The following is a 13,136-nucleotide window of genomic DNA, read 5'->3' as shown; positions in this document are numbered from 1 at the left end:
GAAACATGAACGAACAATCATACTAATATATGCCCACCGGGTGCGAACAATGGTCAGAGGTGCAAAGATGAACGGTAAGCACGAGCAAATAAGCAATCGAGTGCTTCATCCATATTTACAAACCGTAATCCAGCTTCTACATTGCATAGGTACACTGCGACTAAACCCCTTCTTTACAGGCCCCCCGTCCGGTGGTTACTTCCTCGGGAGACGCGACCACTCGAAACGCCGACGGCGACGATGTCAACAAGCTGGTGAAGCAGCTAAAGACGGGTCTTATAAGCCCTGAGCAGCTAGTAGCTGAGGCAAAAGGAATATATGCTGGGTAAGTCTCGGCCCGGGGTGGACCAGAGCAAGACGCGAATGGCTTCCCGGCCTGGCAGCCGAAAGGTTGGCGTGTGACAAAAGCCTGTTGCCTGCACTCGAGTTGGTCATCTGGAGGGAAGCTGTCAAATCCATGTCGTACTAATTTCCTACAATCTAGCCTTGTTATGGTCGAAAACAAGTGCATAGAGGTCGAAAATGCACATAACCCGCTCAATAACGTTGCGTACCCCCTGATGGCCACCCCCCCTGTTGGCCACCCCTAAAAATCTAACAAAGAGATGCCTGCTTTTATAAACTGATTTAAATATAAAACTATCAACGCACAAAAGTACAATCGTTTACAGGCTCTTCCGGTTCATTAAACTCTTCTCCGTCACTTGAAACTTCCAAAATCTCTCTATCATTTTCTTGTAATTTAATAACGTTTTTTTTGCTAACCAAAAGCTCGTTTGGACCCGGAACCACCCTCCTCCTTTTAGCCGGCCGTATTGCCTCTAGGTGTGCTTCCAATAAGCTGATTTTTTGCTGGGCGCTAGCCAAAAGGGTATCTTTGGCTTCGAAGCTTTTTTTGACTTTTGCAAACCAAAGCCGTGAAGTGGCGTTGTTTCTGCTAGACCGGGAAAATTGTTGCAGTTGAAGTCGGATATCTCGGGTCGTTTTAGGGGTTTTCCAAACAAGTAAAGACGGGTCGTTAATTTTTTGGGTTGGGCTTTCCGGTGTTTTATTCCTTTGTAAACCGTTGTTTTTACTTTTTTCGACGTTAATATTGCTATTTTCCAACAAAAAGGGCTTAAAAGTGGTTTAGCCAAGTTCATCGGCCATAACCCCGTCGTGCGCCACCCGGATTGGATTACTTTTGCTGAAAATGCTTTGGATCTGGCTTTTCGATAGCAAAGTAGGAAATTTCGTTTTCCAATAACCGTCGAACAGCAAAATTGGCTAATAAATCCGAGTTGACGTCGATAAGCCTCTTTTAACGGCCCAAAAACGGATAAGTCCAATGGTTGAAGAACGTGCGAAGAATGAGGGGGTAAATATAGAAGTTGAATGTTATTTTGGAGGCAAAGAAGCATAAATTCGTCCGTAACGTGTGATCCGTGGCCGTTGAGTATTAATAAACGCCGCTCGGGGGTAGTAGGTCGGGTATGCGGAATAAACACCTTTTTTAGCCATTCGATAGCTGTTTCGTTATTTGTCCAGCCGTTTTCGGTTGCATGAAATTGCCAGTTATCGAAAAAGCTTAGGTCCGTCGGAAACCATTGTTGTTGTACGCTTTTTCCTTTGAATATAACGAGGGGAGGGAGGGCAACGCCCGTAGCCGATATGCATTCGATTATAGTCGTCCAACCCCGCGTCCCGGGCTCTTTCCGTTGCAACGGCCGGATCCCGTTAAGCCCTAACACCAGGCCATTAAATCCTTTGCCTTCGATTATACTGGTTTCGTCCATATTCCAACGGTTTTCCGGTTTAATAGTGTTGATAACTGGGTTCGTAATATAAAGCCACCAAGATTTAATTACCTCCGTTGTAGCGCCACTAACCCGGGCGTTTTCGATTCTACGGGGCCTTTGGGTCTTAAGGATTGGATATCTAGCCAAAAAAACGGGTAATCCAGCGTTTTCCAAGGCCTTCTGTTTCTCCGGAAATTTGAAGGATTCGTTCGGCAAAAAAGCGTAACTCGTGATGCGTTGGCGGAAGCCCTAAAGCGGCCTGGGCAAGCACCCAGTCGGCTGAATACTTCTCTTGTTCCGGTAAAAGCTTTTGAAAAGGGCTTTGTGCTTTTTTAAAAGATTGAGAACCTTGAAGACGGTTACGAAGGGTACTTCTAGGTATACCCCATTTTTGGGAGGCTTTTGTAATTGATTCGCCATTTCCAACGTCGTTAATGGCAGTAGTAGTAGTAGTAGTAGTAGTATTAGTTAACGCCGGGCTCGGCCCGGCTTGTTAGCCGGCCGTTAGCAACCTCCCGAGGGGTATCTCGGCGCGCGTTCTATCTTCTTTATCTACACAGGGGGAAGACAAGGAGGGCAGAGGCGGATCGTGCCTGACCGGGTTCGGGCCCGGTCCTGCTTAGGGGGGTTAGTTCACTGACGCGACCCCGTGCCTGAGGTGCACGGAGGGTTCGTCTGTCGGCTTGTGCCGTGAAGTATGGGTGAAAAGGCAATAAGTCTATTCCTCGTCTGAGTTCGAGTCGCTTACGATCGGTGTCCCTAGGCGTAAAGTGCGTTCGTGGCGCGCGGGGCGCTGGCGGGCCGCTCTGGGGCGGGCGCTGAAATAGTTGGTGGCTATCGAAAACGCCTCAAAGCTTTTCGGTTGCCCGAGGCTTGTCTGGAAGAATTTGCGGCGTTGGGCGCGGTCTGGCGGCCCGACCGGCCGCTCGTTATCAGGCCACGGCCAGTTTCTCCACACCGCCCGCGAAAAGCGGCAGTGCACCGGGTGTTCAGGGGAGGTCCGCTTCCAGCACCAGGCACACGAGGTGTTTGCATCCTGGTGGTTGAAACGGTCATGGTAGGCTTTGAAATCGCCGTGGCCGGTCCTCATGGCCAAATAATGGCCCAGTAGGGGTCTTGGCAAACGCAGTTCCTCGGGCTCCTTTCTCGGTGTGTATTGGAATTTCCATTCCCTATATGCGGGGGACCGTTCACAAAGTTCTTTACGCCACCAGTCCTTCTCTATATTCGAAAGAATGGCTCTGAGGACCGTGCCGGCACCGCTATACGTGGTTTGCTGAGCCCTCGGGTCTGGGTCCGGCGGTCCGGCAGAGCCGGCCTTGGCCAGCTCGTCAGCCCGGTCGTTTCCCGGGATTCCCTGGTGCCCAGGGCACCAACGGACCCGAACCTCGGTACCTTGTTTTCGGAGTAGATCGACAAGGTCATGGAACTCCAAAAAGGCCCATTGGGACGAACGCGGCGCGTCGCCTCTAAGACCCCAAATAACCGAGGTGCTGTCCACACAAATCCAGATCCGGGCGCCTGGCTGGGCCTTGGCTGCCGCCTGTAGCCCTCTTAGGGCGCCAATCGCCTCGGCGTCGAAAACGTGTTTCACGCAGGCGGCTGACAAGGGGGTGCCCCTTGTCCGCGAGCCTTAGTCGGGCGCCGTATTTCAGGCGGGTGTAGGCCAGCGCGACGCGGGCCGAGGGTAATCCTGCGTCCCTGAGAACAGTGGACGAGGGGGTGGTTTTATACGCCGGGAGGATTGCCCGTGCCGCTAAAACCAGCGGTTTGTTCAGTGCTTTGAGGAGTCCTCTTTGTTTGTGCGCTGGGTTGTACCATGCCTCGGCTGCGTAGGTGGCCGAGGAACCCACGCATGCCACCGCTGCCTTGCGAAGTGCAGCCGCAGGCGGTCCGTATCTTACTGCCCCAAAGCCTTTGAGGTGAGCAGCGACCGCCATTGCTTTGGCAGCCCTTTCGGCCACGTGGCGGCGCCCGTCTAGCCGTCGGCTGAACCAAAAACCAAGCCAACGCATGCCCGGGTAGCGCTCGGCCCCGGAGGCGCTTTGTCCGCGTCGACCGCCCGGTAGTTGGACCGGGGTAACCGTTCTACCATTAATCCGGATTTCCGGGTTGCGACCGTGCCTTTTCTTAGTGATATGGATCACCTCTGTCTTTTCCGCTGCAAAATGGATCTTCTCTTCCGCCGCAATTTCGTGCATATCCCGGAGTTTATCTTCCAGCCAACGTACGTTCTCCTCCAACGAGGGTGACGATTTCCATGTAAGCACGTCGTCTGCGTATGCCAGCCGCCACTTCGCACCGTTTTTGACGAGGTACGCCAGATATAGCATATATAGGATCGGGGAAAGGGGAGACCCTTGCGGGGTGCCGCACCCAAGCCGCCTAAAGCCCGTGGTCGTACCCTCCAGCCGGACTCGGGCCTGGCGGCCGCTTAAAAAGTTAATCACGAACCTAAGGAGCATTTTACTAAACCCGAGGCTCCGCATTTTCCGTATCAATCGCCCATGGAGGAGGGCGTCGAAGGCGCCTTGGACGTCGCATGCGACAAGGGTAACTTCCTCCCCGCGAGCTAGAGCCTGCTCGATGTCGTGGGCGAGGGCACAAACCAGATCCGTCGCCGATCGCTTGGGTAGGGCACCGCCGTGGGTGCAGCTAAGGAGCCCGTTGTCGTGTATGGCCCAAGCTATCCGGCGTGCAACGAGCCTCTCGAGGCCTTTTCCGATGCAGGAAAGGAGGGCTATAGGCCGCCAGGATCGAACGCTGCTCCGGTCTTTCTTCCCCGTTTTCGGTAGCATCGCGACTTCGGCCTTCTTCCAAGGCGTTGGGAAATGTCCGAGTTCCAGGCAACGTTGGTAGAGCCTGCGCACCGGCTCGGCCAACGAAGCCCATCCGGCTTTGAGTAGCCGGACGGTCATTCCGTCGATGCCCGGGGACGTGCTCGTAACCCCAATGCAGGAGCGCTCCGCCTCTTCCGCACTACCCTGGGTGTCCCAAGGGATTTTAGCCTCGTCCGGCGACCAGGCCTCCAAGGGGTCTCCCTGCAGGTCATCCTCCGCCGAAAATCGGCCAAGCACCTCCCGTTGCAATGCCTCCGCTTTTGCTAAGGGCTCGCTCACTTGCTCGCCGTTAATAACCAGCGGCGGGGACCGGAGGCGTGGTCCGGCTCCCAGCCAGCCCACCATGTTCCACAAATCCTTATCGTCGCGCAGTTGGTCAATCCGGTGCCTCCAGTACTCCCGCTTCGCGGCCCGCACCCCTTTCGTGTAAGCTTTCTCCTCGGCAGAGGCGTTTGCCCTATTTACAGCGCTCCGCTTAACCCGCTGAAATTCGGCCCAAAGCCGTTGGCAGTTTTCGGTCCACCAGGGAGCCGAGCTGCCCCTTTTTCCCGCCGGCGTACCCACGACCCACGTCACTTGCTCCCATAAAGTTGTAAATTCAGCTACCCACGCGTCCAATGCGTAGCCATCGGCCGCGGATCCCGGGTCCGGCATATCTTGCATGCCAAAAGCAAGTAGCTCCGCGAACTTTGGTAGCCGGTCGTCCCTAACTGAGACGTTGACCGCCTCCGGACGGGGGACGCCGCGCGTCCGCAGCGTGGTATAAAGAGATTCGTGGTCGGAGCCTGTGTAAAGACTGCTGTCAACCACAGTTACCGTGCTGGGGAGGTTGGAAAAAACCATATCCAGTAAACCCCCGTCGCGGTGGGTGGGCACGCCGATATTTCCTGTAAAATGCATGCCCTGGGCTTGCGCCCATGCCGTCAGTTGATCCCCTCCGCGTGCGTCTGTGCGGCCTGGCTGGTATGCAGCAGCCGCTGCGTTAAAATCGCCGCCTATCACCGTGGGTCCATTTGGCACGGTATTGCATACCATTTCCAGCGCGGCCTCAGTACCCGGAGCCCTATATACGTTAATAAACAATATTCCGTTAATTTCGAGCCAAAGTACGTCCCGCGTATTTTGGCCCTGCGGTAACCGTCGTTGTGCGGCCCCTAGGGCTGCCCCCTTCTTGACGTAGGTGAGCACCCGGGGCCGGAGCCCAGTCATGGCTTCGTAAGTGCTCGCGTGCCATTCGTCCACTGGCGCAAAGACATCATAGCCCGGGTGCGTTTGTGTAGTCGTCTTTAGCCCGCACCATGGCTCTTGGACGTTAACCAGGTCCACTTCTCTCTGGTGGCATAACTCCAACAGGCTCAGATGCACACCCATCCTTTTGCCTACGTTGGCCCAAACTACGTCGAGGCGTTCCCGCTGCATGTTGCCGAGCGAATATTTCGTCATATCAATCGATGGGTTGCTTCCAAGTCTATCACATCAGCGGGGCAAGGTTCGGCAGCCGCTGCGTCCTCCTCTATTTCGGCTGCCCAAACGATTTCGTCTTGCACGCGTTCCTGTTCAGCCTGCAGGAAGTTGCGGATGTCCGCCCCTGCCGCCTCGCATGGCCGCGCTCTTTTGTTTGAAATGCTCGATCGGGAGCTCGAGGTTTGCGAATGCTGCGATGAGGTGCTTAGGACCGGGATTGCAGGTGCTGGCTTTCGGCGGGCCGCCTCAGCCCGGTCGTTGATAATCGCGGCACGGTTGGCACGTCCGATTCTGCGGATCCCCTTTAGTTTACGCTGTGAAGGTCGTTCAAGCTTCCCATTTACCACCAAAGGTCGGGCAGGGCAGTTCTCATGTCCGGATGGGAAATGGCCGTGGCAGTTAACGCATTTGGGGGCTGCCTTGCACGGCTCTTCCTCTGTCGCATGTTTTGCTTCACCACATATGCCGCAACGCGCTTGCCGTACGCAGCGACGTATTTCGCAATATCCCTGGCAGCCATCGTGGTGGTGTGTAATTTTGCGTGACTTTTCAACCTTCCGCGCACGCCCCGACACCCCAAAAAGCTGAAAAGGCTTTACGGGTTGAAGGAAAGACACTATCCACGTGCCCTCAGCCGTATGCGGGTCGTATCCATGCCTGGAAATGTGCCAGTTGACTGGCTGCTGGCCTGCTGCCACGGTAATCTCCTCCTGGATTACATCATGTACGTCCTTTCTTCCGTCCAGGCAATTAAGCGTTCGGGGCACTCCAGAGACGGCGTATGTGTGCCAGGTTGTCGGGACAGTGACTTCCCGCGCGTCCAATGCGTCCATAATGGCCTTAACTGCGTTGGGGTTGAGGAGTTTTTGCCGTGTTTCCTCAGAGGCCACCGTAACACCCCAGCCCGTGGGGGTACGTTTGGCGTTTGGGATTTCACTGTGTGGCACCGAGACCAATTCGGCCAATTTGGTGGTTACCGCGTATGGCTCCCTCGTCACCATCCGCAATTTGTCATTTACGCGGATCAGGATGCGGTTGGCCGGCTGTTCTGTCAAACGTTTCGGGGCTTGGGGGCGGTCCCGGCCCGATTGGGAGGGAGCTGTGGAGCTGTCAGGTGCATTGCCGGGCGTCGTACGTATCGGGTACGAGCGCGTGGCCGGGGTTAAAATTCGCATTGGGGCCGCCGCTGGTGGCGTGGCGGCTCGCTCGGCCCATGTGACCGATTTGTTAATGGGCGTGCCTTTGCCTTTAGAGGCCGACGACGCCGTGCCCGTCCTTGTAATTAAGATGCTGCGCCTTTCGCTGGAACTGGTCGGCGAACGCGACGGAGAGCGCGAACGCTCTTTTTCAGGGAGGGTGCGACTGAGGAACCAGCCGCTGATCACATCGTCAAGTTCGAGAACAATTCTCCTAAGCGCGGCGTCCTCCGGGGCCTGTAAGCTTTCGAGCTTGGCTGCAAAAACCTCTTCGAGCCAGCTGCCGACTGTTTCCACGTTTTCCAGCTCCTGTTGCAGTGTTTTGATGGCCAGGGCCGGGAGGCTGGAGTACCTTCCGCGGCCGGCCGGCTCAGGCGCGTTAGCGGTGCGCGTGTCGAGAGATACGTGTTCCGACTCGGCCTGGCCCTGCGGAAAAGCCTGCGGCGTGCTCTGCGGGCGCGCGCGGCGGTTTGAGACCTCTGGTGAGGCCATGACGACCGGCGCCCGGAGGGCGAAAATTCTTCAGCTGTTAAGCTTATTGGTGTGTTTGGGTGTGAATCGCTAACAAAGGTGGGTCTGACCCATGAATGTGGAGGATGCTTGACGTCGGAGTATTTAGTGTGCTAAAACGGGCGTACGGACAAAAAATCAACAACTTCATCCGGGCCCACATCACCAACATCGGCAAAGTCGAGTTCTTTTTGGCATTTACAACGGTTTATAAGAGATCCGTAACAAAAGAAAATATAGCTGGGGGTTTTCGAGGGACCGGACTTATCCCCTATAGCCCGGAAACGGTTATATCTAAACTGGATGTTAAACTACGGACTCCGTCACCTAAAGAACCTGCTTTTCCCAACATCGATTTCTGGGTTTCCCAAACGCCACACAATCCGACAGAAGCCGTTTGCCAATCTACGCTTGTTAAAAATCGAATTAACGGTCATCAAGGAAGTTCGCCAACACCGATTTTTAAAGCAGTAAAGCAATTGGCAAAAGGATTAAAGTCAATTGCTCATCGAACTACACTTCTTGAAACAGAGAACCGCAGCCTTCGGAAGGCGAACGAAGCGCTTAGCAAGAGGCGCAGGGCCAAAAGAACACGTGTCCGTGAAGGAGGGTCATCTACTGTACAAGAGATCCAAAGCTTGTTGCATTTGAAAAACGCGGATAGTCCGTTGTTGGACAACGAAGGTGAAAATGGGGAGGGAAGTAGTGCGCAACCTGCGACCAAACGGCGCTGTGGTAACTGTGGTAACACCGGACATAATTCGCGCACCTGTCAGGAGGATGAAAAAATGTCTGATGTATATAGTTCCGGTTGTATTGAAGTTAAATAAGCAATGTTGGCGTTGTAAAAAAAGTCAAAGTTGGTGTGGTGCAGGAAAAGTGCGCGACTTGGTGTCCTGCGCGACATGATGTACATCCACGTTAGTGGTTAGATAAATATTACGTATAGCGTAGCGAAAAATAGTAAATAAACGGTACTTGTACATACAGTCGATTGGGTAGTTAATAATCTAATAGTATCTCCAATCTTAGCTACTAAAACGGGAAATTGCGGTAATTATTACCATTTTTCGTTACTATACAATTTGTATGGGAAAATGTAAAGCCGTATTCAACCGCTAAACTCCTGACGTATATTATACATACTTAAAAGCCCTTTTCGGTATAGGCTTGACTACTAATATCCTAAATACAGCTTTGAAGCGGTATTGATACGATTTTTATTCGATTTGTTATGACGTTTCCAAAACAGTGACTTTTGGTGTAAAAGGGGTGCCCATCAGGGGGGGTGCCCATCAGGGGGTACCCAACGTTAACCTGGCTTTTGAGAATTTTACTCCCTGCCATTCAAACAAACCAGCACAAGTTAAAAGCTTTTATTGATTGTTCTACCACGAGCATGCGTACAACCTTGAGCCGGCTATATAAAACTCCAACTGGTCTTTGACAGCATCGGAGACATATGCCTTGAGGCCCATGACAATAAGCTCGTCCTTGAATTTAAGTTGTCAATGCTAAAAACGACCGCAACAGCCAGTCAACTGAGATTCTATCTCCTGCCGTCTCTCCAAAATCAGTTTACCCGCCCAGCGCTTCTCCTGCAGCCTAATCAGCTCTCCAGGGGGCTGGCGGCAAACCGGGCAATTCTCTTTCGACTCGTTGCAAAACCACCTTTCAGCACACTTGGGACACATCACATGTCATTTCTCTGTCAGTCGGGCATAAATACATGGCTGTACTTCGTACTTACCACATTTTGCTGCATCCATTTCGCCTTTTTGCTCAAGGCAAATTCTGCAATCGGCACTGCAAAATACTCGGGTGCTTGTTATACCACCCGCCTCCGGGTGGTTTTTACATTTCAGCAAGCATGTTACCGAAGGGACTTTGTTCTGACAGAATGGGCGGCAATTTACAGGGTCCTTACAGTACCATCGCGTGCGTACGGGTTTGCTATTTGTTGTTATTAATTACCTTTTTTCTTTCTCTTTTTCCTATGAGCTAGCCTGCCCATCGATCAGGGCCTCGTCAAGGATCTTTGCACAAAATGCTCATCGGTTTATCATTAGCAAAAGCTCAACAGAGATTCAGCCGACGTTCGGCAGCCTGAAGCCAAGGATACCTTCGACAAGTCTCTCGTCACACAGGCGGATAAACTGCTTATCAGGCGCTGAAACCTACCGGAATAGGCAGGTAGAAAATGTTGGTTTTTGAGAATACAATATCGTTTTCGAGAACCAAAACATGTCTTTGGTCCACTTTCTACTCTCCCCAAAGACCGTCATCGAAGCTTTGATCGTAACATCCTAGCCTATAAATATATCCATATACGTTGAGGATGGGACACGCAATATTGGGAATCGGCCAACAGATTATGGAAATATATCTATCCATCACGCGACTAATGGATTTTTCTTTCAACAAACATCACCACGCTTTCGTAAAATATAACTTATCCCAACACAAACTTAACGGAATCGTAAAACTATTGCGATTCTGCTATACAAAAATGGTGCCGGAAAAGCTAAAGCAGCTGGTAGTGCGCTATTTATCCTGCAATGCTAAAATGCTAACGTGGTTTATCAGGACCCCGGCCATATCAGGACCCGGGCCACTTTTTCGGTCGGTCCAACTCCCAACTTCAATTGCAACGCCAGCATTATTTATTTTACCTCAATACAATCGGAAATAGATATATCAGACATTTCTGCATCCTCCTAACACATGCGCGCATTATGTCCTGTATTGCCGCAATTGCCACACCGTCGTTTAGTCACCGGTCGCGCACTTTTCCCCTCCCCATATGTATCTTCTTCCTCCTGTACCGGACTATCCGCATTCTTTAACTGTAACAAATTTTGAACCTCCTGTATAGTAAATGACCCTCCTTCGCAAATACGTGTTTTTTGGCCCTCCGTCGCTTACTAAGCGCTTCGTTGGCCTTCCGAAGGCTGCGGACCTCTGCTGATAAAAGCGTAACTTGGTGCGCCTGTCACGAAAGCGATCCCAAAGAGACAAGGCTGCAATATAGGGGCGATTCTATTCGAAAATCTAAAGCTAAGTGTAAAGAAGAAGAAAGGCACGCAGTGCCAATCGCGTACACGCGCCTAAGCGAGCAAATAACAAACGAACCCTGGCGCCTTGTCACGTGAGGTGGAGCTAGTCACGGTTGGCAGTCGCCCAGGCACGCCACTCCGTAACATTACCCCCCGTCCGCCCCGCGAGCGGTTAGGACTTTTGCCGTGTCTTGTTCTGTTTTCACCGGCGACGTCGCAATCTGCGGGCTGTGCTGTTCCCCGTAGCCGGGGCGTTGTCGTACTCGTCGGGCGGGTCGAACCGATCCTCGAGGGCTGCCTTTTCCCAGGCCTCTAGGCGCATGGGAGGGCCGGCCTTGTCGGGGTAGGCGTTATGGTATTGTCGCAATTGCACAACCGCGTTCTTAAATCCTTCCGCGTCGTAGAACTCCGGGTCGGGGTCCCAGCCTCTCCACTGGATTTGGTACTGAAACATACCTCGTAGCACCCGCGAGGAAATTACCCGTTCGATTTCCCACTCCTTTTCGTTGGTATCTTCTGACGCGTCGATTACCTCGCCTTCGGGCCTTTCTGCGGTTTGTCCGTCCAATGGGTTACGTGGGTCTAGCCGAAGACGGTCGGCATAAAATACGCGGCTTCCCTTCCAAGAGTTTGGCAATTCCAAATGGTAGGAATGCCCCCGCTTCTCCTTAATTACATAACTACATCTGGTCAACGGGTAGTCTAATTTATCGCTAGGACGGTCCGTCACCCAATGCTTTTTAATAATGTAGACGGCGCTTCCTATTCCGAAATCGGGTTCCCGGCGGTGTTTGTTGGCTTGGTCGCACATTTGTTATTGCGCCATTTGGAGGTGGGTGCGTGCCGCCTCCACGTAGCTTTCCAGCTTTTTGGTAATTGTTTGAGTTTCGGTTTTTGTAAATCGTTTACGGGTAGGCAGTCCCTTTAGTTCGGTCCTTTGCGTCCAATCGAAATGCATATGGGCCGGGTAGCCGTTTCCAATTTCGAAAGGTGAAAATCCTCCGAGAAAGTTATGGGGTAACGTTGCCTGCACCAAATCGATTGCGGGCATACGTTTGTCCCAATCGTCTTGGAAATGGTTAATATAAGGGCGCAACCTTTGGTCGATGTAGGCGTTCATAATCTCTATTTGCCCTGCTGTTTGGGAATGCCCGGCCGTCGAAAGTTTCCACTTAATCTGCAAGATTTTGGACATTTCGTCGATCAAATCTGATACGAACTGCGGACCTCTGTCGGAAACAACTTTCGTGGGTAAACCATAAATGCGGTAAGGACCCTCGTAGTACATTATGGCTATATCCTTTGCGGTAGCCGTCCTTATGTATGGAACGGCCCACGACCGTTTCGTCAGCGCATCGATTATTACAAACAGGTTATCGTTTCCCGACTTCGACTTGGGCATTGATTTAAAATTTACGACGATGGTGCTCCATTGTCGATCCGGCACGGGTAAGGGTTGTAAAAACCCAGGGGTCTTATTTTTCGGAACTTTGGCTGATCGACAGGAGCAATTGGCGATATAGCGGTCCACCATCCCGCTCATGCCTGGCCACCAAAACTGCTGTGCCACCAAACGGCGGGTTTTATTACGGCCAGGGTGGGCCGTAGCAATAGTCCCATGAACTTCACGAATCACTTTGGCGGGCCATTCCCCGTCGCCTGGGATCACCAATCTCCCTCGGTACAGTACGTATCTATTGTATAACAACGTCCAATGTTTCTTTTCGGGGTTACGGGCCTTAATTCGGTACTGTTTTAGCAATGGTGAATGCTCGTTGGCCCTAAGCATTTTTTCAGCGAACAGCAGTTGTCCAGCTGCGCCAATTGGTTCGATCGCTGCCAATAGCACTCCGAAACCGCCATCGGCAACAATTTACCAATATAAAAAGGGGTTGACCACATAAAGGTCGTCGCCAGCACTGTCGACAGGACGGAAAATAGCCATATAGCGTTCTGCTTCCCGACGTTCTTTTTGATTTTGTACATCCTTTGCCTTGCGGGTCAAAGCATCTGCCAGCACGTTCTCGCTTCCAGGGCAATAAGTGATTTTAAAATTATATTGGGAAAAGAAGTCGGCCCAGGCCGCTTGCCGGGAGTTGAGCAACCGTTTCGTCGAAAAGTATTCCAAGGCTTTATGATCAATAATCGCCACAAATTTCTTTTTGGTGCCCATTAGCTCTGGTCTCCAGGTTTTCAGCGCCCTAACGACTGCTAGCAATTCCTTGTCGTGGATGGGGTAGTTGAGTTCCGCCTGCTGCATAGTTTCGGAAAAGAATGCGATCGGATGCCATT

At 52.2% G+C, this 13,136-nt stretch overlaps 1 protein-coding gene across 1 annotated transcript; it reads right to left on the bottom strand.

Annotated features, from left to right (window-relative positions):
• Nucleotides 1–11,046: 11,046 nt before the first annotated feature.
• PpBr36_11509 (uncharacterized protein) lies at nt 11,047–11,391 on the bottom strand (the record flags this gene model as incomplete). The annotated part of the gene is made up of 1 exon (XM_029898609.1): nt 11,047–11,391. The coding sequence occupies exon 1, from the start codon at nt 11,296–11,298 to the stop codon at nt 11,047–11,049; it is 252 nt and encodes an 83-aa protein (XP_029743116.1). The 5' UTR covers nt 11,299–11,391.
• Between the last annotated feature and the right edge of the window lie 1,745 nt (nt 11,392–13,136).

The sequence above is a fragment of the Pyricularia pennisetigena genome (assembly GCF_004337985.1).
Source record: "Pyricularia pennisetigena strain Br36 chromosome Unknown Pyricularia_pennisetigena_Br36_Scf_33, whole genome shotgun sequence".
Classification (NCBI taxonomy): Eukaryota; Fungi; Ascomycota; class Sordariomycetes; order Magnaporthales; family Pyriculariaceae; genus Pyricularia; species Pyricularia pennisetigena.
Note: the sequence above shows the minus strand (reverse complement) of the source record. Positions and strands in the feature narration are given on the sequence as shown.